Source organism: Takifugu rubripes, chromosome 1 (assembly GCF_901000725.2).
Source record: "Takifugu rubripes chromosome 1, fTakRub1.2, whole genome shotgun sequence".
NCBI lineage: Eukaryota > Metazoa > Chordata > Actinopteri > Tetraodontiformes > Tetraodontidae > Takifugu > Takifugu rubripes.
The window spans coordinates 4,778,269-4,803,666 of record NC_042285.1 but is presented as its reverse complement, the minus strand read 5'-3'; the positions used below and the strand labels follow the sequence as shown (position 1 = coordinate 4,803,666).

At 44.2% G+C, this 25,398-nt stretch overlaps 2 protein-coding genes across 14 annotated transcripts in view; both read right to left on the bottom strand.

Moving 5' to 3' along the window:
• Positions 1–3,947, bottom strand: part of LOC101064381 (calcium-activated potassium channel subunit alpha-1) — a 54,671-nt gene extending 50,724 nt beyond the window's left edge. For 6 of the 13 annotated variants that reach the window (XM_029842826.1, XM_029842841.1, XM_029842837.1 and 3 more), the window contains exon 1: positions 3,017–3,947. In XM_029842826.1, coding sequence (XP_029698686.1) covers positions 3,017–3,250 — 234 coding nt within the window. In that variant the 5' untranslated portion in view covers positions 3,251–3,947. The remainder of the gene's footprint in view (positions 1–3,016) is intronic. The other 7 variants (XM_029842846.1, XM_029842868.1, XM_029842855.1 and 4 more) reach the window with 2 other exon arrangements.
• Positions 3,948–4,506: 559 nt separating this feature from the next.
• Positions 4,507–24,472, bottom strand: LOC101064158 (disks large homolog 5-like). Its single transcript, XM_011620175.2, has 33 exons — positions 23,753–24,472; positions 20,312–20,380; positions 19,538–19,706; positions 19,078–19,221; positions 17,827–18,010; positions 17,458–17,714; positions 16,823–17,135; positions 16,507–16,737; positions 14,683–14,867; positions 14,452–14,577; positions 14,156–14,288; positions 13,949–14,073; positions 13,652–13,827; positions 13,410–13,513; positions 13,090–13,182; positions 11,987–12,922; positions 11,735–11,858; positions 11,398–11,536; positions 10,880–11,001; positions 10,523–10,603; positions 10,274–10,433; positions 9,481–9,643; positions 9,257–9,390; positions 8,984–9,148; positions 8,723–8,906; positions 8,342–8,490; positions 7,983–8,153; positions 7,692–7,888; positions 7,329–7,472; positions 7,100–7,227; positions 6,858–6,967; positions 5,738–5,847; positions 4,507–5,415 (listed from the first exon to the last, which is right to left on the bottom strand). Exons 1-33 carry the CDS (start codon positions 24,048–24,050, stop codon positions 5,312–5,314), a joined length of 5,928 nt encoding a protein of 1,975 aa, XP_011618477.1. The 5' UTR covers positions 24,051–24,472; the 3' UTR covers positions 4,507–5,311.
• Positions 24,473–25,398: the final 926 nt, after the last annotated feature.

Genomic DNA, 25,398 nt, shown 5'->3' with positions numbered 1-25,398 from the left:
ATCGAGAACCTTAGATCAAACAGGTGACATGGCAAGGCTCCTGGCAGCTGCTAAATTCAGCTCAGACGTGACGAAACGTGCGTTTCATAAAGGCTGCACGTGCAAGATGGCTCATCCTTTAAGGAACATGATCCCAAATTAAAATGAAGGTGCGGAAAAAAACCGATAAACTCGAACGAATGGAACCTAAAGGGTGGCAGTTATGAAAAGAGTGCTTCTTATTAAAGAAAAAGGACACGTCATTCTTCCAGGAACAGGAACCGCATCGTTGCGACTGTCCAAAATTATCCATCTTTCATTTGTGTTCAGCTGACACGCGCTGCGTCCCAGATGGTGTTCAAATTATGCAAGAAGAGCAGATATTGTTCATCGAGCTGCATGAGGAGTCAGTTAAAACACATTAAAGGGAACACTGATAACAATCGGTGCAAAGGGGCCCCAAGGGCGGAAACGTACCAAGACTTGGTACATCAGCATCAGCATTAAAACGTGCTGCCTTCAGGTCCTCAAACAACGTGAGGATTTCAAGTGCACCTCGGTGAAGATAATGGATCCTGAGCGGGAGTTTCAGAATTCGTATGACAATAACGCAACATGCACGTGTGCGTGTGCGGTTGTGCTACACAACTATACCGACTTCTAATTGCCACTGTTGCGTTGTGAGCAGCTGTCTCATAATTGCAGTATTTCAGATGGCGCTTAAAAGCACCATCAGAGCGACTCATCACCTTATCACCTTCATTCTCCCTTGCCCCCTCCCCCCAACACACAAACACACAGAGCCCTGATGATTCGAAGGCCACCGACTCACTGCCAGGAGACGCAAGCAGCACTCTGTGCCGTGCACAGTCAACAGCATCCATTTATAGACTGCATTCAAATTAAAATGCATTTATGGAACAGCCGACCAGGCTCTGAGCATTTGCAACTGTCAAACCACCAGGAGCCAGTCACCCCGATGGCTGCACAGCTCCACACTGAACCACATTTCAAAATAATAATAATAGAAAAAACTTTTTAGTATTAAATGCACTAAACAAACCAGAACAATTGTTTTCAGCGGTGCTTTCTGCTATGTGCTAGCATTAGCGTGCTAATACTCTTCACCGTAGTGTTGAAAGAAAAGACAAGGTTTAGCCCGGACTTCTTTAGCTGGTCGCAGGTGGTCTTTGTAACCGCTTTGACAGGTCAAGTTGGAGTTTAAAACGGCGCCAAAAGAGTCGTTTCCAACCCATTAGCCCCTCTGTGAGGCTAACAGGGAGCATCATTTAAGTCACAGCAAAGTGGCTACTGTCAAATCCGCGTTAGAAAATGCCGTGGATTCTCCCTCTTGCCCTCTACCCTTCGATAGCACCTCGTTACTTCTGCGGCACAGTCTGTCTTTCTTCAGACAGACAGGAAATAGCCGTCGTATATGAGAGGAAAACAAACACAACGGTTTCATCGATAACGTCGGAGAACTCAGAAGCCACTAACATCGATGGTCAAGAGCCGTCAGTCGACAGTCCCAGTCCCTCTGGAACCATGCGGTGGGTTGACGAGGGGGTCAGTTTGAGTAATGGCTGTAGTCTTCCAGACAGATAACGGTTTCATTGATCACATCGCGGTGGGGGGGGTGGGGATGCAGAGTTAAAGACCGTCTCCAGGGGCAACAACCTGGATACCACAAAACTGACGACCAACTCCCACGAGGGAACAATGCCCTGTTTTTGGGCTGATAATGGCATGTACAGATGGGGAGGGGGTTGGGGGGGGGGGCTTCTTCCAACACAACCTGCTTCCTTTCACAGCCAAGACAACTGCAAAACTGAGTGAGATTTACTCTTATAATGAAATCCTGCGCTTCCTAGTTGCTTAGCAACAAAAACACTGATTCATTTGGCAGGGAGCGTGCGTGCCTGACACTGCATTTCTGACACTTTGGAGGGAGGCTGATTCCTGGAGGGGTGAAAAGGGACGCCAGGAGTTGGGAAATCGATGCCAGCAGAGCAAAAGGCAGCGAGGGGAGGACAGAAAGCGGAAGGATGAGGCGTCTCTGGCCGAGTCCCGCCGAGCGGCACAACAGGTGGGCGGAGCTCGCCAGTCAATGCACTGAGGGACGTCGCCACACATTCCTGTGTAGTCACACAGATGCAGAAATCCTCAAACAACACATAAAACACTCTCCTCCCTCCTGTTAAAGCAACATTCCTTCACGCTCCAGCAGCACAGTCACCTAAACAGCCGCCCTGGGCATCAAAAGTGAGTAAACACTGAGTTCACTGCTCAACCGACTGTCAAAATACAGAAGAAACCTGTTTTAAAGCACCTGGTAGTCTGGAGTGGATCCAGGACGGATGTAAAAACCCCAAATCACAAAGCTCAGATGATGTCAGGGTGCTGCCTTGAACATAACGGCACTTAAACGCAACACAGGTGATCACTGGGAGTCCGATTATGACAGTATGTGACCCCTGTGACCCCCCCAGTCATCTATTTCTGACTGAAACAGGCAGAGAGGGACCGTCAGTGTATCCAGGAAGTGACGCCAGAAGGCATTAGGCGAACGATAATCCTAATTTTTTTTAATTTGAGAAAGGAATTTCGCTTTTTCGAAACCCTTTCAAATTAATCCTCACTCACAAAAGCAGCCGCAAAGAATGCAACAAACTGCTACAAAAACGGTGAAATATTTAATTCGAAGTAAACATTTTTCATTGCAGTATGGGACCATTTAGAGCCCTTTAAATTGCGTTGATTACAATTTAACTTTAAATAATTGAACTTTTAATTTGAAGTGATGATCCAAAAGGAGGTTTTACGTGTAAATATCAGCAGGTTGGTCGAGAAAACCTCTTTTTTTAATCAAAACTACTTTTCAGTTCATTTTGAAATTAAAAAAGGGTCTCGAACACAGATTTATAGTTATTGCAGCTCAGGAGACAAGAATGATGGTTTTAATTAGGAAGACAGCTCTCGAACACGTTATCACGCAGTGTTGACTCACGGGGTGTTTCACCTTCTTCTTTCACCTTACCTTCTTTTTGGCATTACAGTGGCAGCACACGGTCCAAAGATATTTCAGAGTTCTCCACAGGAGGATTATGAAGAGACCCCCAAAAAAAGTGACCATGGAGGAGGCGAGGAAAGCCCACCACATCCGCTGGCCGTTGCTGTCACAGGGCACATCTGGGGAAAACGGGATGATCACGTTCATCTTGGAAATGTGGACCGAGGGGTCCGGGTTGAATTTATCCCGATTTTTAGACATTTTTTTTCTCGGATCCTGGACGGCTGCCAGCCTCCACCCACAAGAAATCAAGTCGACTGGGATTCAGGCGCTTGGGGGAGCTCCGGCCAGCGCCCCCCGATGCCCCAGCGGCCCGGCCATGTTTAAGTCGTCCGCCGGCCGCTCCTCTACCGTCTCATCGGGCTTCTTTAGCCGGGAGTAAAAGTTGACTCGACAGCAGACAGACCCCGAGAGGGAATAATGATGAGAGGAGGGGGAAAAAAATCTTTCCAAATTCAAGATGCCATATCAGTCAAAGCGCGTTCGTGGCTGGCGATTCGCGTCATCCATCGATCTGCGCGTAAATATATCAAATTTTCACCAACTCTCCAGATGCGCGCGGCTCTCCCGACGGCGTGAGAAGGGCGCCCTGATGGAGCCGGGCCGTGCGTGCGGCTCCTCGCCGTGCGACGGTTCCACTCTCGGCTCCACCTTGTTGAAGAGCGCAGCTTTCCGCGGCCTCTTTACTCCAACTCCGCGGCGCGGCGCGCACTGTTGAATGCGCTCCGCGCGTCAGAGGCGCGCCGGTTAGCGACCTTTCTGAAAAGGATGCTGGAAGAGCACAACGCGTCTGGTTTTCCAGTACTTACAGGAACAGCTGCTTTCTGCGGCCGCGCGTCTCGTCATTCGTTTGGGAGATGGCACCGCAGATTTACAGGTAGTGGAGGGAGGAGCCATCGGCGGCAGGCGTCCACCCCAATGTCCAGTTATTTATAGTGACACCTCCATCAATATTTCAGGACTCCAACTTGGATCTTACAGCGAATTTGCGTTAATGACAGTCGCAGCTTTAAACTTACGTTTGTCGGGAAGTTACTATTTACTTCGTGCTTAAAATGGGCAGTTTCGGTCCGTTTTATGGAATTGTCTGCCACTTTTCTTTTGGATCATTTATTATTAGCGATTAGGCAGGATGAAAGAAGTGTTTTTGTTCCATAAATGTTACTATATGAAACACTTTAATATTTAATTGGTGTACCCTTAATATTTCACCGCTTTGGATAAAAGCCACAAAATAAATCCAGCGGACACAACTGACTCACCTCAGAATATATTTTGTAAAAGATTAAGGCATGATGTGTCAGGGTGAAAATTAACATTTCGTCATACCGTGTCCCGGCACTAATGCGCCACCTTGTGGACAAAAACTAAATGACTAATTTTACCGACAATCAGCAGCAGGTTGTAGTCAATCAAGAGCAGCTCATCAGGAGAATTCAATATTAAACACAGGCCAGTCTTTTTGTCCATTATCAGTTTTTAATGTTTTATAGAAATATGAACCTTCATTAGGAGAAGCTGTCCTAAAGTGTCCCATTAGAAGTGAACAAGACATGTCCACAGATTTACTGAAAATCCAACTCGATGCATGATTCTTTTTTGTTTTACGGTGAGATAATCATAGAAAAAACAGATCCCTTCTTCCAAGAACAACTTGATGCAGACAAACAAGTATTGGCAACAACTGTAGAAGGTAAAAACCGTGCTGCAAGAGCTGCTGTAGGACTGTTATTGGAGGATGTGGTGTTCTTAAATGCAACAATGAATCAGTGAATACTTGGCACGATTTTATCAGATGGTGAAATGATGGCAGAGGAAGTGAAGGCGGGAAGCACTTTTGCACCGATTTCTCCTCTAGAAAACAGCAATATAACTCCAAAAAGTCCATCCTATTAGCTAGACAGCTACATTTATAACACAAAAGGTTCAAGACCTAAAGCTTTGATTAGATAAATTAAACTGGGGAACATGTGTATAAATATAGAGAAGTGAACGCAGCCTTCCACGCCACCATCACTTTATAGAATAGTGTAGAATAGTGTTTGCTGTGGTCCAACATGAGACTGAGGGAGTGCTACTACATATTCAAGTATTAGATACTAGTGTAAACAGAGCTATGAGCAGTACAGTACGCGGCGACTGTAGCTGTATTACGTCATCGTCATCGTCCCTGCTGACTGAACAGAGATCTGCGAGCTGTACCGATTGACCGTGTGTTTCATGATCCAATGTTTGTGGGTAATGTGTGGCGAGCTGGTGACTCTATGGTGCTCCGTCTGGAATCCACAGAACCTTATTCTGTTCCTGCTCCACCACAGTCACGATCTGAGTGCAAATGTCAGAGACGCTGCCTGCCTGGACGATGCCTGCAACACAAGGGGGGGTGTTGGGAAGAGCGGGGGTGGGATGTTTAGCTACCAGACTAGTCCACTCTAGATTATTCTCATATAACATGCTCTAACGTGAGGAAGCCTCATATCTGTCATATTATTTGAACTCTTTATGTAAGAGGGGATCAGTCGCGGTGCTGTCCAGCTCTAATCATCCCTCTCTGTTCGAGCCATTCATCAGAGGGAATGTCGGGTGTCTCAGACAGGCTGCTGCTCCAGACACACAAGCCGAGCTCTATTCCTTATTGCTTCCTTATTCCTTATTATTCCCAAATTGATGCCTGTTATTTTGACCGACCTGTGAAGAAGCGGCTGTATTCCTGCTCTATTTTCTGCGCCGCCTCAAACTGCTCCTTGGAATGTTTCTGTGAGAGCTTCTCCCGCAGGTACAGAGGGTCCTTTTGTTCTCTGGAGACAAAAACATCACAAGCATGTTTCTCAGGACAGACACAAAGAACAGAGACAGTTCCCGAGACTGGGACTTTATTTATTAGTCTTGGTGTCACTTATTAACAGATGGCTAAAACTAAATGATATACACAATATAATTTCTCTTTCTCCTGTCAGGACTGTTCAATTACAGGGTCTTTTCTCTTTATTCAGTCTCCTCGGCGAACAAAAATAAAAACGCTGAAATCTGTGCCAGTCTCTGCAGCAGGCAGGCAGTGGGAGGAGTGTGTGTTTGTGTGTTAGAGGCAGGTGGGTCAGTGAACCACCCACGGGCCCCTGTGTGCTGTCCCTGGACAGCTGGCACTCAGCTGATGACAGCAGGCTTAGTAAGAATCAATATCCACCATGATTACCTGCTGCATCTCTTCGCTTTGTTGCCCTGTGTATGATTGTGGATGTGCAACATTGGGAGGACCACAGCTCACTTGAAAATAAGGATATTTTTAGGCGGCGAACACATTTTGGCTGTTCCTCACACCTTCATAGAGCTCTTTGAGGGTTAGGAGGTGCTTTTAACTTCAACTTGTGGATGGGCATTTAGTTGTAATGGTCAGTGTGAAGGCCTGAGGAACCCATTACATCAGTGAAAGATAGAGTGTGTGTGTGTGTTAATTTTCCTGCCTGGTTAAAAATGAAAAAGCAGACCTCTGAACTGGTCGCAGAGGGAAGACTCTTGTGATGACGTCACCTAAATCATGTTGATCAATCCATTTTAGTGTAGGGCCGTTTCCTGAATGTCTACTCGTGATAATTGGTTTTCTAGTGACACGTTAGAAGAAATAAATCCCAAAGGGATCCATCTTTTTCCGTCAAAACAATGGTAAAAGATCACGAGGACGTATTTTAATAGTTACAGTTTGTTCTATCTGTGACTGGGAGACAAAGGTGCTTCATTAAAAGGCTCCAAGCTTTTGGATCAGCTCATCATCTAAATGTCTAAATAAAAAAACAAACATGAGACTACTCACTTTATCTGCTTGGCATTTTTGTAGCGAATGAAAACGATGATTGGGTAGATGTGGACGCTGTGAAGGCGTTCGATGGCGAAAGGGGCAATGTCGAGTAAACAGTGGCAGTCCTATGATTCAAAGTAGAGTGTTACACTAAATGCACATCGCAGGACACAGTGCAATAACATTCAAGACTGCATTCCATCGAGAAGCTCTTCAGCTCAAACCTGGAAACCGTTACCGAGTCGGAGACCATTTACCTTCTCCGTGATCTCTTTTATGGATGCGACGGTGGTCACATCAAAATGGCCGCTCCTGCGTTTGTAGTCGATGAACACACAATCCTTCACGCCCCGCTCGATGGCCTGCTGCGACGCCTTCATAATTTCTGTGGTTCAATAAACAGAATTGATCGTGGCTGCGGCCATCAGCCATCGTTAACATGCCAGTAAGTCTAGAGGCGGCTTTCAGGCCGGCGTGGGAGCTCACCGGGCGGACAGCGGCTGAACTTGGCGGGACTCTCCTTCACCAGCACGTCCTTGCAGACCTCCACTAATGGACCTAATACAAGCACTGGCCTGGGAGAGGACGACTCCACCCTCTGAACACGCTGGTACATCAGGCTCACTCCATCTAGGGCAGAACATTTAAAAGATGCTTTAAAAAGACAACAAGGCTGAACAGATAGAGAACCATTCTGCTTTTAAACCACACGGATCGCAGCAAATCTGCAAATATTTGCACGATATAGTGTTTTTCCTTCCTTTATTTACCATTTTCCTAACCCTGCCTTTCTTTTGCTAGTCTAACTCTTATTAGGATTCCTGGTTTCCATGCTGGGAGGTGCCACACCTTCTGTGATGGGTAAAGAATCTGCACCGAGAACTTCAAGAACCGTCAGGTCCTTCCCATCCTTGGAGCCGCTACGTTTGTGCTTCAGCCTCCGGCGGAAGAAGGATCTGCGTGCGGCAGCAGAGAGGGTTTTACTGGTGCCGTTATCATCTTTCAGATCAGTCATGCCGTGTCTTTTATAGAACTCCTGGTCCATCCTTACAGAGAGAGAATTGAAAACAAAAAGACGTTAGTTGTGATAAAACTAAGGATGGGATCTTCTCCAAAAGATCTTCCCTAGGATGAACTTACATGTATTTACTCGGAATTTGCCCTTTTCCCAGTTTCTGTGCATTCTCGTCCAGTTGCCAGGCCATCCAGTACCCAAAATTGCCATTTGGTAGCGTATCTTCCACATACAGGATATCGTCTTTGTTAAAGCTCAGCTCCTGCTCCACCTCTGCCACCCTCTCATAAAGTGCTCTGATGGCAGAAGCAGAATAAAGCCATTAGGATGAATGAACAGTGAGAGACCTTCTCTGTGAATGAATTGGGTTGAAAATGTGAATTATTCAACAGTAAAACTTACTTTACTGCACACCGCAGAATATATTAAAGTGCTACGATGCAGCTGAAGGTGAATCAGAAAGCATGAGGAATAGTTCAGCTACCTTATGTAAAATCCATCTCCATGAGAATCCTTGATTGCAGACAGTTTGTCACTGGAGTTCTGGACCTTGAATGTGATGGTTTCTGCTGGCTTCAACATTTCCAGGTAAGCCTCTTCCTTTGTTTTGTTCTTCATGCTGATCCCATTGTACTGTTTAAGACATCACTACAGCGGGTAAGAGACCCACGCTCATTTCCAGGTAAAAGCAGAAACGCCTGTAAACACCAGCCTAAAACACAAACCACCAAACAAACCCAAAAGCCTCTTGTCCAACACAATATGAAGCAACTCGCGGAGTCCTGTTTTTTTGCCCCCGTCTTGGTTATATTTGACTTTATTTCCCCAGATAATTCATTAAAAATGGTTAAAACAGTGCACATACCTCCAGCACCAGGTCTCCAGGCAGCAGACCATCAGGACCTTTAGCAGGACTGTCCTCATCAAGACTCTCCACAAAGATCCCAGAAAGGTTTCCTCCACAGATCTGAACTCCGAGCTCCACCTGGATTTTCTTCAGCCTCACCAGCCGAGGCTCGGCGGCTTGCAGCATGCATACGCCAGCTCCTCTGAGGAGAGGGGGAGAAATCCAATTCAAACTGAATTCCCACTTTCAGGTTTCTATTTTTGTGCCTTATTGTTCTACCTGAAGGAGTTCTGAGCACTGGTGGCAGGTGTGGTCCATTTGGAAGATGGTGTCATGGTGCCCTCGTCCTGCTCGCTCAGTGTATCGATGGCAGAGTGATTATCTGGAGTGGTTGCTCCACTGGCTTGGGGGGTGGGTTGGTTGCTGATGGACTCCATGCGAGAACTAAAAACAGAAGCAGATTTAAAATTGTGACTCTTCTCTCACAGACGCACTTCGATCTAACAACGGGTACAATTTGCTGATTATATCATTCTGCGTTTTGCTTCCTACCCTGAGCGAGAGTGGTTGCCCAGCTGAAACATGTGAGGATTATACTGAGCCAGAATGGTGACGGTGTCACATTGCTGCCCGATGACCAGTCGCGCTTGCTGCTCATTTGCATTGCGAAGGTTGATTCCATTAAACTGAAAACAGGAGCCATCATTTAGACGCAGCAATGAATCATTGCCTGGTGGCAGATATGGAGCTCAAGTGTGGGGATGGGGGTCCTGTACCTCAAGGAGTTGGTCCCCGTACTCTAAATGGGCTTGATGAGCTATGCTGCCTGCTGTCACTTTGGAGACAAAGACTCCACCGTTCTCCCCGCTGACAATAGAGATCCCCAATGGTTCTGCTCCTTTCTGTACAGTCACGTTGCGGGGCTCCTCTAAGTATGGCCTTCAGGATATAAAAACTGTTTGTAATGTGTTTGTAATTTTTAAAGGGCATGATAAAAAAAAAAAAAAAAAAAAAAATTCTGACACGATGCAACATGTGGCTCTGAAATAAAATGAACCGATTAAAATTCCAAAATAAATGCAGTGGACAAACCATTTCCTGTAATAATCCCGGGATGGGCTGGGGTAACCCCAAGTAAGGCGCCCCCAAATAAGGCGCCCAATCCCCTTTGTTCCCCAGGCGCAGTAAAGTAAAAATGCAGCTTTAGCAATAAAAGATAAAGGCTGTGTGGTCATGCTGCGTGCATTGCAGTCATGCAATCCTATAAAGTATGTTTTAATACATACTCAAACGATCAAGTCTCATTTCTCAAGTATCGTAGGACAAACCTCGAGCTTTTTAAAGAGAGGAACTTGGGCTTAACTACCAGAGGCAGTCTGACAGAGGAAGATTTACTAGATACAAATCTGAGGAGATGAAACAAAGAGCGAGGATTATAGGTTTAGAGGAGAACAGCAGAGTACAGAGATAAATCAAACTACAAAATGTGGCTCTGCGTTCTGATAATATGATGCCTCCCAGCTTCCGGCTCTTAATCAGAAAGACCGTCGGGGTGAACGGCGAGCTTACCCTTCCTTCCGCCTGTCGCCAACTGCAGCAGGACTGACCGATATCCTGGGTTGAGCAGAAATGGAGCCCTGTGATTGGCTGCTGGTGAAGGATGATGTCTCCAGGTTGATGGGCGACATTGGAGGTGTTGGGCTGCTGCACTCTGAATGCGAGAGGGACCCTGGAGAGGAAGAGGAAGGAGGGTATGATTTCAGATTCCGGGTTCTGCTGGCACTTCTTGTCTCCCTCATGAAATAGCTGCTAAACCACCTCTGTCAGATCCTGTAGAGCGGGGATAGCGAGCTGGAGGGATCTTAATGCGTTCTGTCCTAAACTGCGAAGTGGACGAGTCTAAAGAAGACAAAAAAACATACATTAACTTAATATAATAATATACCAAACTAGTCAGACTGAGGATAACTTATATAAAAGGTAAAGTTAAGAATTCACTGAGTGCTGCCAATACATTTAATCCATCTTCCATATTATTGTCACTTATCCACCCAGTAAAACCAGTAATGCATTCCAATGATGTGAACATCTGTGCAGTCTGCATAAACAGATACAACCAAATAGAAAACAGTTTTTGTTTTGTACAATTCGGCAAAACCAAGGACACTCACATACCCGGTCTGCCACTGGTGGGCAGGGAATTGGCGCTATGCAGTTGTTGGCTGCAGCTTGTCTCATTCAGCTCTCCAGTGCGTTTGTGGCTGAGGTCCAAACTCAGGCAACCTTGATGTTTGGGACTACGGGTGAAGGCAAAATAAGCCCTCAGTAAGTCACCACGGTGGTCAATTATTCAACGCAGAGCACGCTAAACCACTACGTCCCATCTCTTCAGAACATAGGGGCAAGGGAAACCTTTCTGCTCTGTGCAGTAAACGCACCATCGGACGAGTTAATCAAGGTCAGTTTCCGATAAAATGATTGGTATCTAAAAGATAAAAACAATTATGTGAATCTGCTCGCATAATTGGACACTTGTTGCATCTTTTTGACATATCAGAGCAGCAAAAACACCGAGGTGCAGATCTCATTAGTATTTGTGCTGTTGCATGGAACGGAAAATCTGTTGAACAGAAAATGTGTTGCTGATGTTGCCTGCACTTGTACATTTTTTATATTCCGTTTATATATACCACCTTGTGTGTGAGCGGATGCCTGAGCTGGAGGCTGGAGGACAATTGTTGTTCTGGATTTCATGGCTCCAGGCAGTGTAGACCGGGTTCCTCATCACAGCCGTCACAGCGGGACAGGGGGCAAGACCTCGCTGAGCAGAGTCTGTCAGTACACACAGAGAGAAGCATCCACAAAATGTTCCATCTGTCTTTCATCGCAGCGATGGACAAAACAATCGAAGAACTTGTTATTCTTCCATAGAAATGACAAAATTTGAGTGTCTACATTGACAGCGACGGTCAACCAACTCAACACTCCTGATCTGAAAGCATAACAAGCAGAGTTGTTTCAATGACTCACGCGTTGAGATGCTGCTGTAGCTGGGAGGTGCAAAAGGAATGCTGTACCGATTGGTTCTTAAAGGAGAAAATCGCAGCAGGTCTACTGGCTCTGGAGAGTGCTCGTCGTTGGAGAAACTTTGGACCTGAAACCAGACCAAAGTAAATGGATGCAGGAACAAAACTGCCCATAATTACCGTAATTTCCGGACTATAAGCCGCTACTTTTTAAATGTAAATGTGTCACAGCAGTAAGGGAGAACGCCTTCATTACCTGCACAGGAATGCGAATGTGTACCGGTGTCACATTACGTCTCAGCGCTGGTGCAGATTTTGGCCTGTACCTCCTTTTCCCCCTCTCCTCTGCCCGTCGTCGACTCCTTTCTTCATCAACGGGTGTTTTGGCCTCTCTTGGAGGAGCGTCGATGTAATAGAGCTGGTTTGCCATCTCTCCCTTGGCCTGGCTTGTGGTTTGTGCTGGGGAGGCTGGGGGAGTGCTGGTGGTGATGGTGGAGTCTGATGCTGAGCTGTTCTGTTGTCTATGTTTGAACCTGAAGGAGTCACTCCTGGCTGGTGGGGTGGGAGGTGTCTGTGCAGATTCAGACATGGAGCTCTGTGGGGAGTGCTTGGGCAACTGGGAAAGAGACATGTAGTCCAGCTTTGGGGGGGCTTCCGGTCTCTTAAATGCATTCACATCGAAGATGGACTTCCTCTGTTTGGTTCTTTTATAGATGGAGAGTTGCGCAAACTCAGGAATAGAGGCTCCTGTTATGACTTTAGGCCACGTTCCTCCACTGGGCTTTGATTGCAAGCTCTGCACGTGATCTATGGGGTTCTGAGGTGAGCTGCAGTCCGAGAGCACAGGGTTAAAGGTATAATGAGGGTGGAGCTCCTGTCTCATATAGCAGAAGTCTGGGTGGGGCTCTGAGGGACTGTGGGAAGAGGAAAGGGAACGGGAGTGTACAGAGCTGTTGGAGAAAGGTTTGTGATGGCAGTGCACACTGTTGCCACTGCAGTCCAGAGAGTTGCCTTTATCCCCCCTGTCACAGCAGCAAGTGTCTGTCTGGGTGGAACAATTGTGCTTGGGGCAGGTGTTCCTGGAGTTCCTGCAGTTCCTGGTGTGGATCTCACAGGACTGCAGACGGGAGAGCTTTTCCGAGTCTCTTACACTTTCGTATAAACTCTGACCGGACCAGCTCTGCGGCAGGAACTGTCAGGAAATCGGGGAAAAAGACATTAACTGCAAATGAAACTCAACGACTGTAAAAGATGAGACAATTTTCCATTTCATTTGTAGCAACAGGATGTGCAAAGTAATTTTCTACATTGTGGCTCAGTGGTGGTTTAAGCAGCATGCACTAGGTCTGAGATCTTCACCTTCATGAGAGAGATGCTAAGAATATCGCAGCAGTTCCTCAGCAGAGACTCACATTCAGAGAGTGACTTATTATCGAGTGCAATTCCGTTGATCTGTCATCAATAAAACCAGTCAAAAGAAATTTCATCAGTGACAACTTGCTTTGAATCACAGCAGTTTATGAAAATGCTAAATAAATACTTTTACCCTACAAGTCAGTATAATACATAGCTGTGACAGGAGCGCTCTGTGTGTGCTTTTATTTAATCACATGAGGGAATATGCAGGCCGTTTTGGTCAATGATGACAAACAATCAAAGGTTTCTGAGGGCATACTCACTGCTAAAAGCCTATCCCCAACAGCAAGAGAGCATTCTCTAGCAGCTGGACTTCCAGGAGCCAATGAGGCAACAAACACTCCACTTTCAATTCCAATGCCACTGTCTGAGAATGAAGACAGAAAAAGAATCGAGCTCACATCTACTGTCTGCATTCCAAAATATGTATTAAAGCATATTTGATGTATAGACACACTTCTAACAAAATTAAAAATCACTACTTAAGCAGCAGGAGAATTCGGACCTTTGTTTCCCGTCAGGTTGATCTGGACTGGCGCGATAATTCGCCCTCCTATTGACTTCCTTCTGCGAACAACCATATTGATCACCCCCTCACCGCTCAGCACTGCTTTGATCACCTGCTTCCTGTCCTTATTTGTGAGGTCCACATCATTAATTTTCAACAACCAATCATTCACCCTGCACAAAAAACAGCAGGATAAAAATTAGTTGTCCAAGTAAGCCAAAGAGACATTTAATTGAACTAATTAAATCAGCTATTCTGTTATTTACTAAAGTGAAAACAAAGTGAACCATTCACCTTAATCGTCCTTCAGCAAGACTTCCTTTATCCACTTTAGTGACAACGATGCCACAATCTCCTGGTAAATATGGATCATTTACCCCTTCAGCAACATCAAACCCAAGTGCTTTTAAATCCATATCCTGATTTTGTGGAAACATTTTAGCAAATTTCAGTAAAATTTAAACGTTCAAGTGTATGATATTATGTTCCAGCGGCTCTTACTCGGTGCTTCTCAAATTCTACAACTTCTGTCTCCCACTCCATCGAGTCAGTGTCAATGGCTGAATCGTGCGAACTGTGCGCCATTAGCTGACGAAACCTTGCTTCCTTTTCTAACTGATCCTCCATCTTTTCTCTGCAAGAAAACAAACATAAAATACATTTATAAACTGAACACAAGCTAGTCAATTATATAATTCCTCCAGCAGGGGGCACAAAAGCTCAGATATGAAGTCAGCCGTTAGGACTAAACCTGAAATGGAGTTAAAAAAATATCTATTTGAAGAGGAATGGCTTGCCTTAGTTCTTTGAGCTCCCTTGCAGTGTCATTCTTCTGTTTCCTCATGTCATCCAGATTCCTCAGAGCATCTGCTAAATCGCTCACGGCTCTGTCCCTCTCACGCCTCAGGTTGTCACATAATGTTCTGATTGACACAAAAATAACTATATTTCCTCTGAACTCAAACACTAAATGATCAGCATTTATGTTGACAACAGGTGCAACAGAGACATTTGAACCTGCTCTTTACCGTATGCTCTCTCTCTCTGCCACTATCTTGTCCCTCTCCTGGAAGGCCCAGTCACGCCGACACTTGGCCACCTCAGCCTCCTGGAGGGCTTCCTTCAGCTCCTGGGAGATGGCCTCACACTGCTTCCTCAGCATATCAATCTCCTTGTTGGCTCGCTCCATGTCCAGAGTGGCAGAATCTTGTTCCTGAGTGATTTGATAGATGTTGCAGGTGTTATTAAATAACAGATGCTGCCAAAGATATATTTCATCAATTCAGGTGCACTTTAAAAGAGCTTCGATTTAAAATTGCAAATTTCTTTGATCAATTTATCATCATAATGGGTTTGAAACAATCAAGACGTGAATTAAGCATACACTTTCTGGTGTTTAAGAAGTAATTGCAGCCATTTGAGGTAATGTCATTTTAGAGTTATCTGAAGGCATCAATAAATTCATGAACCCCAGCATTTACAAGCTGGACAGCTGCATATTTAAGCAGTAATAACACAGCACTTTACAATGCAAATGGATATTGACCCAAAACATTCTGCAAAAGCAATGCAGGGAGAGTTAATTTGAACAAAAACAGCAGATGGAAGAACTTCCACACATGCATCAACTAAGGGCAAACAAGGGAAATTCAGCATTTGCTGAGGTCTATAACCTTAAGATTTAATTATGGCAAATGATTTTCATCCAAGTCTTTGGTTTTTAAAATAGTTGAAAGCTCCCCAGAGTGAAACTCAAATGACTGAAATACTTAAAATGGGAAACGTCAGGTTTTCTTCATTTAAGGTGGAACATTTAAACATTTGGAACACTTGATTGTACATTTCAAATCAAGTATATTTCAAAAGTAATCAAAAACTCAATTTAACATCAGGCCTGAAATCTTCCCCTGAAACACTTGACATATGATACAGTGTTTAGCCTGACTCCATGAAGGCATCACAGTGCTCTCCTTAGATGCCATTGATTAAGATAAATAAAAAGAAACCTGTAAACAACCTGTAAACTGATGCAGAATAGGTCACTTGCCATTCAAATACGTCCATGAAAATACATACCTCAGTTTACTCTTCACTTACTCACATACTGCATAATTATGCTCCAAGCTGTGGTTTTAGTGTACCTATTATTAACTCCTGCATCTATATGTGTAAATCCTTCTAACTTTCTGATGCACTGGTTAAATTGGATCCTCAAGATCCTTTTCTGGCTTTCTCAGTCTATTGAATTTGATCTAAATGCATATTCTCTCCAGAAGTAGTACAGCAGTTTGACAGCAAATATAAAAAATAACTATAACTTACAAGCTTCTGCCTGCATCGTTGTGTTAGACCAGTCAAAGAGTGAATGGGGTTCTACAGAAGTGGGTCAGATATACTGTGGAATAACAACTGGTGTCTCTAGTGAATCCACAGTCAATGTTCTCTCTCTGTGTCTCCCTTTAAATAACTTTACAGCAGGGAGGCTGCCAAGTGCAGCAAGAGCATTAATTAAACGCATTGTTAAATTAAATCCATTAGACTTTACTGTGCACTTGTCTGCTTTAATTACCCATGACTGAGGGAGTGTGTTTGTCTTCAAAGCCCAAAAGTCTCTTTTCTACAGACCCAAGAGTGATTTTGAAATGTGAAACTTCCAATTTCTCCGACTCTAGCAATGAAATGAAGAGTGCAGATAATGACAGACGTTTTCCAGCAAAACAACTGTGCAAACTTGCCAGCTGCTTGGAAAAACAATTATCACTACTTTATGAGATGGGTTGAAGGGGATTATAGTCTGGGAAATAAATCAATCCCTCCACTAGTAATGATAAATCTCCCGTCCGTCTGACTACCTGTCTGGCCTGGTAATACTCCCGCAGCAGCTGGTCCCTCTGGATGATGGCCTCCGTCCTCTCTTTGCGGGCAACGTCCCTCTCTTCACGTACCATTTCAATGTCCTTGCAGGCTTGGTTCAGCTCCTTCTGAGCCTCAGCTTTGTCCTTTACCTCATGGCAGTATTTCTCCAGCAGCTCGTTTTTGTCACAGATTGCCCGGTCCCTATCCACCAGCGCCGAGGCCAGCTCCTTCATGTCACAGAAAAGCATGGCGCACGTTGATGACAAATCATCACGTTAAATCCCTGTAAATTTTTTCTTCTAAAAGTCTTACCTGCCGCAGTGCTTCTAGCTCTTCATTTGCCACGCGCCTCTCTGATGACGTGTTCTTCAGCTTGGCCTCTGCCATCTCCAAACCGGTCTGAAGTCGGTCCACTTCTTTGATCACCTGGTCCCGCTCGCTCATAATCAGGCGGTACTCGCTGATTACGGAGTCCCGCTCGTGCTTGAATTTCTCGCCGTCTTTGGATGCTTTAAGCTGCTGGGTCTTCAGCCGCGTCGTCTCCGACTGCAAGCGCTCCATCTCTCGCTGCAGCTCCTTGTTCTGGGCCACAGCCTTGGATAACTCTTGCTGTGTGTTGTCAAACCTGAACCACATTGAAAGTAACAATCGTTTACTGCCCTGTATGGTCTGCCACCGACAGTGGGTGACTATAGAAATGCAAAGAAACACCAGAATGTATTCTTAACTTCATAAAGAAAAAGTTAAATGAAGAAAGTAATCTGCCCGTCTGCAAAGCTTTATCTGGCTTGGATTAAGACAATTTTAAGCACTCATGTGACCTTGGCATTACACACCAACAGAGAGTTTAAGGGCATGTTCGTCGAAACGTCTGTTAATCATTAGATTTTATGGCTGCCGAGGCTGTGTGCTGTTTATAGTGCATCCGTGTTATTTTCCTGCTTCACCTCCTTATAGATGAGCTGTACTGCTGCTGATAATGCATGGCGGCGTCTCTCTGCTTCAGTAACATATCAAGCTGTTTCTGCAGCCGATGGTTTTCCTCCTCAGCTTGGTCCAGACGACTCAGGTCTGCGTTGTGACCGGCCATTTTTTCATTATAGCGTTTCCTGAGAGCCTCGTAGTCATTCTTCATGGCCTCCAACTTCTCCACGACTGTGTCGTATAGCTTATTCAGGACATCCGATGTGCCCTCTCTCATCACCTACAATTTTATTGTAAAGTTCCTCGATGATGACATCACCACAGACTTCCTTACCATCGTGAGGTAAATGGTCTTTTTAATTTAAAAGACTGACAGTAAACTACACAAGTACCTGCTTCTGTAGCAACCTCATGTCAGCCACCTCTCTCTGGTCATCATCATGCAGCCTCCTCAGCTCCTCACAGGCCTGCTTGATGTGGTTGTTCTCTCTGACCAGTTGGATGTTGTCCTGTCTCACCACCTCCAGCTCCTCCTTAAACTGTGCATGCTCCCCCACCAGACGGCCGTGCAGCGTACTGAGGAGATGTAGCCAAAAAGAATGATTGCATCTTTTGGGTCAAGTGCATATCAATGTAAGCCTACATATATATAAGGGATGTACAAATATGTATGTGGTATTATGTTTGTCAACCAGTGCCTTTCACAAATCTGTTCAAATCAAATGACCACGAGATTATAAACATAGATGGTTAGTGTGATTTTAATTTCTCCAAAATAATCTTTAAATCAGTAGATTTTATATAAAACTACAAAATGGATGTACAGGATTAACAAAAACTCAGTATTTGGATTTCTTTCTGGATGACCTCAGAACAGCAATTAGTCTTGTGCAAATATTTTAAAAAGAACAACTTAGATCATACTGTAGAACTGGAAATGGCACAGACAAGAATGAGAAAGATCAATCAAATCCCCCATAATCACTTATTACTGATGGTCAGCATTGTATTTGTTAAACTATTGATTTTAATACAGTTATTTTCCATTCGATAGAGGCCATTTATTGTGAGTGGATAAGCACAGATGCACACACAATGTCACAAAATAAAGGCTCTCCCAGATTTGCAAACATGGGGCAGAAAGAGAGGCTTAAACATGGCAATAATCCTCCATCCGTCTGTTTGCATTGGGCCAGATGTTGGTTCCCTACACTTGGGAGGTGGTATGGCATCAGTAAATTGCACAAAATCTCTGTGTGCAGCGTTATCCTCATGTACATCAAGTTCAAATGACTGATGATTACAGAGATTGAGCTCTTGGGCCATATAGTGAAGTCATTCAGACATTTTCTGTTACCCTTTAGTGTAAAAAATCAAGGTGGGATTTGCGCTGCCAAGATCTTTGCAAGGAGAAAAATAAAAATGAAATTAAGTTGATGTAAGGCTTTCTGAGGCTTAACTCATCGCTGGGATTGCTATAAAGATTGCCGATACGCTCACAATAATAAAATCTGTTCGATGCAATCTGCCTGAATGTCATAGGACCAATGGGAAGGCTGCTGAAACCCTGCAGGCAGAGTGCAAATGCCTATGGCACAGATGTGCAGGCTGTTAAAACATTTAGAAAAGGCTTTTCCACTCACTGGTAGAAGTCTGCTTTCTTCACAGCCTCCTCGCACCTCTTCAGAGTGGTGCTGTGCTGGTTCTGCAGGGACTGCAGGTCTGCCATTGCCTTCATGCACTGCAGCTTCAGACGCTCATAGTCATGACCTGTTTTTGAGTTTGGTCTGATTCACATGGATGGGGAAAAGGGCACCGTATCAGGGGACAAGAGAGGCAAGCGTGAGATGAACATCTTACAAAGTCTGTGGTTACGTGATCACAAGAGAAGAGAAATATCATCAAAAATGCATGGTTGTTTTACAGAGCCGAGCACGGTTTAAACATTTTCCCCTCACCGTCACAAAGTCCTCCGCTTTATTGTTTTTTTGTTGATGTTTTCCAAAGCCAACCTGAGCCAAAAGCTTTTATAGTGCACATGCACAGAGCATCACCGCGCTGTAAGCTTTGGAAAACAGACAAGCGCACTAGGTTGAACATTACCTGCAGTCATCAAAGGTGGTTCCAGGAGAAGAGAGGGCCAGACGTTTACGAAGTTCGTCCCTCTCGCGGGTCACGTGTCGGAGTTGGAACAGGACCGTTTCCATCTTCTCACTCACCAGTTGGTTGTCCATGTGGGCGGGAGGAGGGGAGGATGCTTGGCCAGGGGTACCTGTGGGAATGAGCATGTTACTGGCTGCATGTGTTACAAAACTGAGATGATGGAAGACTTATTAAACCTCTACAAATAAAACATTTACCTAAAGTCACATTCAATGGGAGGAAATAAGCTTTTTGTTTTGTTTTGACAGGACTCACAAATTAAATCTGCCATTTTTTTTTCAGACACCAAGTTGTGTGATCAAAACAAGTTTAATATTTAACTGTTTCCACACATTGACCACAGAACCACTGAATATATGACACACGAATCCCCCGCAGTTACATAAAACGCTCTTTTTTCCCCCAGAAAAAAATTGAAACAACACACACAGTTTTGTGTGTGTGTGCGTGCGTCTCTGTGTGTTAGGCGCTAATAAAGGGTTTCTAAATCCTTGTCACATCTGTTTAATCACTTGCATGTGCTCAGAACCTAAAGTGGCCCATGCAATTACCATAATGTGACGAATATTATCTGGTGTGTACGGCTCTGTGTGTTTGTGTGTGTGTGTGGCGGGGGGGGGGGGGGGGTTACAAGGGTTTTTTTCGTTTTACGCGTGTTTTTGCAGAACACAAAGTTCTTTTTGACAATTCAACAGCTGACCTTTAAAAACTCACCTATGCTGCTGAGGGAGCTGCTGCTTTCAGAGTCCGACGGCATCGTGGACAAGATGCTGTAAGTGGAGCCTGCGAGGCAAACACAACATTAAAGTCAGCTGTGAGCGCACTCCACCGCGTCCGCGCTATCGCAAGATTATTATCTGCTGCATTGTGAGGTACATCAAGGTTCTGTAGCTCACGTTACACTTAGGGGGCTTTCTTCAACTGCAGGAATAATAAGTGGGGACTTTCCCCAACCTGAGATGATACGCTGGTGTGTGGACAAGAGAGCGTGGCTAGTAATCAGCAGGACGGGGAGCTTGAATACTGACCGACCAGGGCCCCAAAGAGGCTGCAGTCTTAGAGCTTCTCTTTTTATCTCCTCTGACAACATCACACAGTGTGCCCCTGTGAAAGCCCCTTCTTTTATAGCCTATAGTGATTCATAATTAACTGTACAGAAAGAACACTTCAGTCAGTACAAGCCAGTAAGTATCATGGGGAAGATCGAGTTACTTGAAACGGAGGCAGCCAACTTGAAAAGAACCTTAAAGGGCTGTTTAGGTCAAAGTATTAAATATTCCTTTTGGATCAATGTGTTAATGCAACAACAAAGATTGTAGTCAGAGATAAAAAATTGTGATAAAAACTTCAAATAAAGTCACATCTTGTGGGCCCCAAAGTTGAAAATAGATATATGATATATAGATATATAAAACAATATTAAATGGAAAAAATATTGTGAATATAGTTTACATTCTTTGGTTTCAGGTTAATTGGAAACTTTCTGGAGATGATGCTGTTTTAATGACGAGTTTAAGAAAACAAACAATGTGATCAAAATTTTATCTTATGAACCTAAAAAAAATATTTACCAGTATTGTATGTCCCTCAATTATTTATTAATTTTTATATATATATATATATATATATATATATATATATATATATATATATATATATATGTGTGTGTGTGTGTGTGTGTGTGTGTAAAGATACCAGGAAATACTAAGGTTAAGCACTGAGATATTTACAGTATTGGTAGATTCTAATTGCATTTTTATATAATAAAAAAAAAAATCACAGGTGTCAGAAACCAACAGCATTTTAATTACAACAGTTTACCAGTGCGCACGGATCAGGTTGGGACACGGTTGTGGGAGGTGCATCTTGTATTCCATTTGATTCAGCAACTTCCACTCGTGATGTAAAGCATGGCAGAGTGAGCCAGAGCATGACAAACGATTCTATTTACCCACGTCTCAGTACTAAATCAGTACCCTGGCTGGCTGGGTTCCCACTAACAGGGACTAGGAGTTTGATTAAGACTGGAAGGAGCCCAGCTAACATGGCTCGGCCCTCTTTTTCCCAGCAAACGACTGAAAGAAGCGAGGAGGGAGGGGACCAGTGTGCCTCAGGAGCAGTGGCATCCCATGGATCAAGCTGTCTTTGTTCTTCCTCTTGCTTAAGTTTCCCATGGCTCTGTTTGAACACACTGTGTGTCAGTGGGCAAGGTTCACTGTGTCATTGCTCGCTCACTTTCCTGCTTCACGGAAGTCATGTGACCCAGATCCGCGTCAGATGCTCACCTCATGCACCCCGTTTCTTGGATTATAATGTCCCTGTTCGGGATTGAATGTACATTTATTTTCGTTGCCGATATTATGCAGGGGACAACGTTTCTATGATTCTGCTTTCTTTTAGAGTCAAAGCAAACCAAGAATGGACATTTTTATAGATGTTTAGCAGCTGTCTAATCTGGTGAATTTTTTAAATGAATTGGAACGGATTAAGAAGAGATGTATATGAGGTAGACGCAGCATTTAACGCTGCAGGCTTATTTTGCAGAGAGAACATCTGCTGCGATACACGCCCTTGTAAAACGCTGTCACGTTGTTCCTCAAAGTTTCTATTGTGAGGCCTTGGAGCGACGGTTATATAACCAAAAGAGTACTTTGGTTTATTAAAAAAAAACAAGCAGCCCCTAGGAATACACACCTTTAATGTCCAAAAACAGGCAGGCATCAGGTTCACATGACGGTGTGATTCTTGCAGCTCAGTGATCATTTTAGGCAGCTAATTTTAGCATCGGCGCTGCCCGCTGGGGTCAATCAACAAAGCGCTTCTCGTTAACGTTGCTTTGATTTCATAGGTAGTGTAGCGTTCTTGCCCTCAGGGACTCTGAAGTGACTGCTTAGCCTGGCTAAGGTCCTTCTTTTGGCTGTGCAGTGGAGAAACCTGTCTGCCCAGTCATAAAAAAGCAGCTTAGCCTATTTGCTTCCTGCACAACTGCTCCAAACTACTGAGGCAAACTCCAACAGCGTTCACGTACAAACCTGCGCGAGCTGCAGAATCTTTACCTGCCCTCGGTTTCCAGTCTTTGTGCATGATTGTGAAATGTGGCGCAAAAATGAAACGGTCTCGTCCTGCAGCTTCACTTCCCTCATAAATAATGAGAACAGGGAAAAAAATGCATAATTAACACCTCAAGATTCAGTTCACCGAGTATGACACGATAGCCGAGAGTGAAGGAAGTGTTGGCAATGCAAAGTTTCTGAGGAATATGTCATTTCTGCTGCTAAATATTGCATATGTTTGTACACACAATACATCAATTAAGTATAAGGTGATCACAGAGGAGCTCATGTTGATGCATTTAGTAGAATTTGGAAAGCTTTAAATGTTAGGAAAAGGGATAGCGGGCAATTCTTGGTTGGGAATCAAGCCAAATGCAGAATGGGTACATTAAAAATGGATGAATAGGCAATTTAAAATTCCTTACAGTGATCATTTTGACACACAAGAGTCAGAGAACGAGTTTGTTTTGATTTAATTCCCCATTGCAAAAACAGCTACAGCGACTTGGGAATCATTTCCCATATTGTGCATTCATTTTTCTTCTTTTTTTTTTAAGATTTGAAGTGATGTGCGTCACATACTTGCTTAAATCTTTTTTCACTTTCTAAGAAAAAACTTAATCAGTATTTCAAGGAGAAAAAACACACACACATGTCTAGTGTAGGTTTATCTTGTCACCTATTCCAATGCAATACATGTGTATTAACAAATAAAACTCCTTACTATTTTATTAGAACAGTGAGTCAGTCACACACACACACACACACACACACACACACACTTCTCGTGCAGGCCTGCTGTAACTCATTGATTGTTTGAGTATTTTTAGGTCCATTAAATGCTTAAATGCTCACACGGAGCCTTTATATGCTGTGCTTTCAGTGACATTCAGGGGAAACAAGCAGAGCAGTGTGACTGTAAATAAGCATCCAGTCACATGATCGCTGGGCCCCCACCACCTCACTCTTTATTCTTGCCCAAAGGAAAAGTCATGCCCTTCATCAAGTTGTCATATGGTCGATATGATGGTTAGATCACTGCAGATCTACACGCGATCTGACGCGGCCTCTTTCGACTGTTGTCGACGTCCTGCTTTCTTACCGGTCGTGTGATCCGGTGCTCCGGTGTCGCCCAGCAGCATCGAGTGCAGGTGAGGGTGCGTCTTCTCCAGGGCTGTGCAAAACTCTGCGAAATGGTCCCGCTCCTTGCTGAAAAGTGTCTTCAGCAGGAGGTCCACTTTCTCCGGGCTGCTGGAGCACTTCTGTCCTAGTTCGTAGCGTTCGGACTGAGTTAAGGTTCCGCTGTGAGCCAAAGCATCCAGCACACGGTCCACATCTGTTACCGACTCCACCAAGTTCTGGTAATATTTCTCCAACAACACTTTGTGCTTGGGCTCCATCTCATCTGGGTTTAGGTTTTCTTTTGAAAAATAAAACAGCTCCGGGATCGGTCCACCCCTCTCCGGCTGTCTGTGCGGCCAACTCGGTGCTACTGTGGGGACTCACCCAAAGTGTCCCGCTCGGCCCAGTTGGGACGGTTTTCAACCCGAACTGAAGGATACACAAGAAGTAGCCATATTTGTTGCCCAAGGCTGTTGACTGCGCGATAATGACAACACATTTTCCCGACGGTCGTATCGGCTTCCCGAAATAAAGACCCGTCCGTCTCGGCTCCGACTAGGTCACGGGGACGGAGGCGTCCTGAAATAAGGCTCTTTCGCCATCTTTTTCAGTGTTTAGAAACTCTCAGAGTGCCCTCTCTTCTAACTCCGCCATGTCTCAGCGCTCGAGCAGCTGGAGCTCTGTGCCAATCATATTTCCGTGCAATGGACTTTTAAGGTAAAAGTGGGCGGGGATTTGTAGATGCACGTGGCTCCCCGCCTCTTCACGTCCCCGCAAATAATCGGTAATTTATTTAATGACGGCATAATTGTCCCTTTACAGAGGCGGACTCTGGACGTTTTAGGGACAAGGGACAAGGGGTGGACACAATGATAACGAAATAAATTATGAAATAAAGGATGAGGATAATTGCTCATGAACAACCTCTGTTCAAATCTTTGTGTCCTTAGAGAATATTATAACAACTTTTAGCGAGTGAGATGAATGTGAAAAGGTGTATTTCCCCTTATAACAACATAGTTAAGGTTTTAAAAGGTTTATAAAGAATATTTTGAGTTTGTAAGGTTAGGATTTGGAGTCATTTCTAATTTTGTCCTGTAACGTTATGTGTTGCTGCACCTTTGTTTTAATTACTGGCATAAAACACATGTCAAAAAGGTAATCAGATAAAAATAAGCACCAAGTAAACTAAAAATGACCATTAAATGGAAACAGAATTGAAAATAGGAAGCAAAATGCTGGTCAAACACACCAGACAGACCAACAACTAAAAAAAAAATCAACAAGAACACGAAAACAAACTTAAGGTAGAGTAAATGTTAAACAGAATATTTCCAGTTCCCAAATTCCAAAGACTTGTTTTTTGTTTTTTTTTAAAAACCAAAAACAACTAAAAAACATAAATAGGACTTAAGTAAGGGCACAAGAGATTTGCCCAACAGCAAAATAATCAGGAAAACATGGATAATATTCAAGGTTGTGTTTTGTATGATAATGCAGACCATTTAACTGTAAATACATTCTTCCTGAGCTCTTGAATGAGTACAGCTTGTACTTTAGTTCAAATTGTCTCTCATGCACGTACTTTCTCTGTGGTGACATTAAATTGAAGGTTCCGAATCTTCC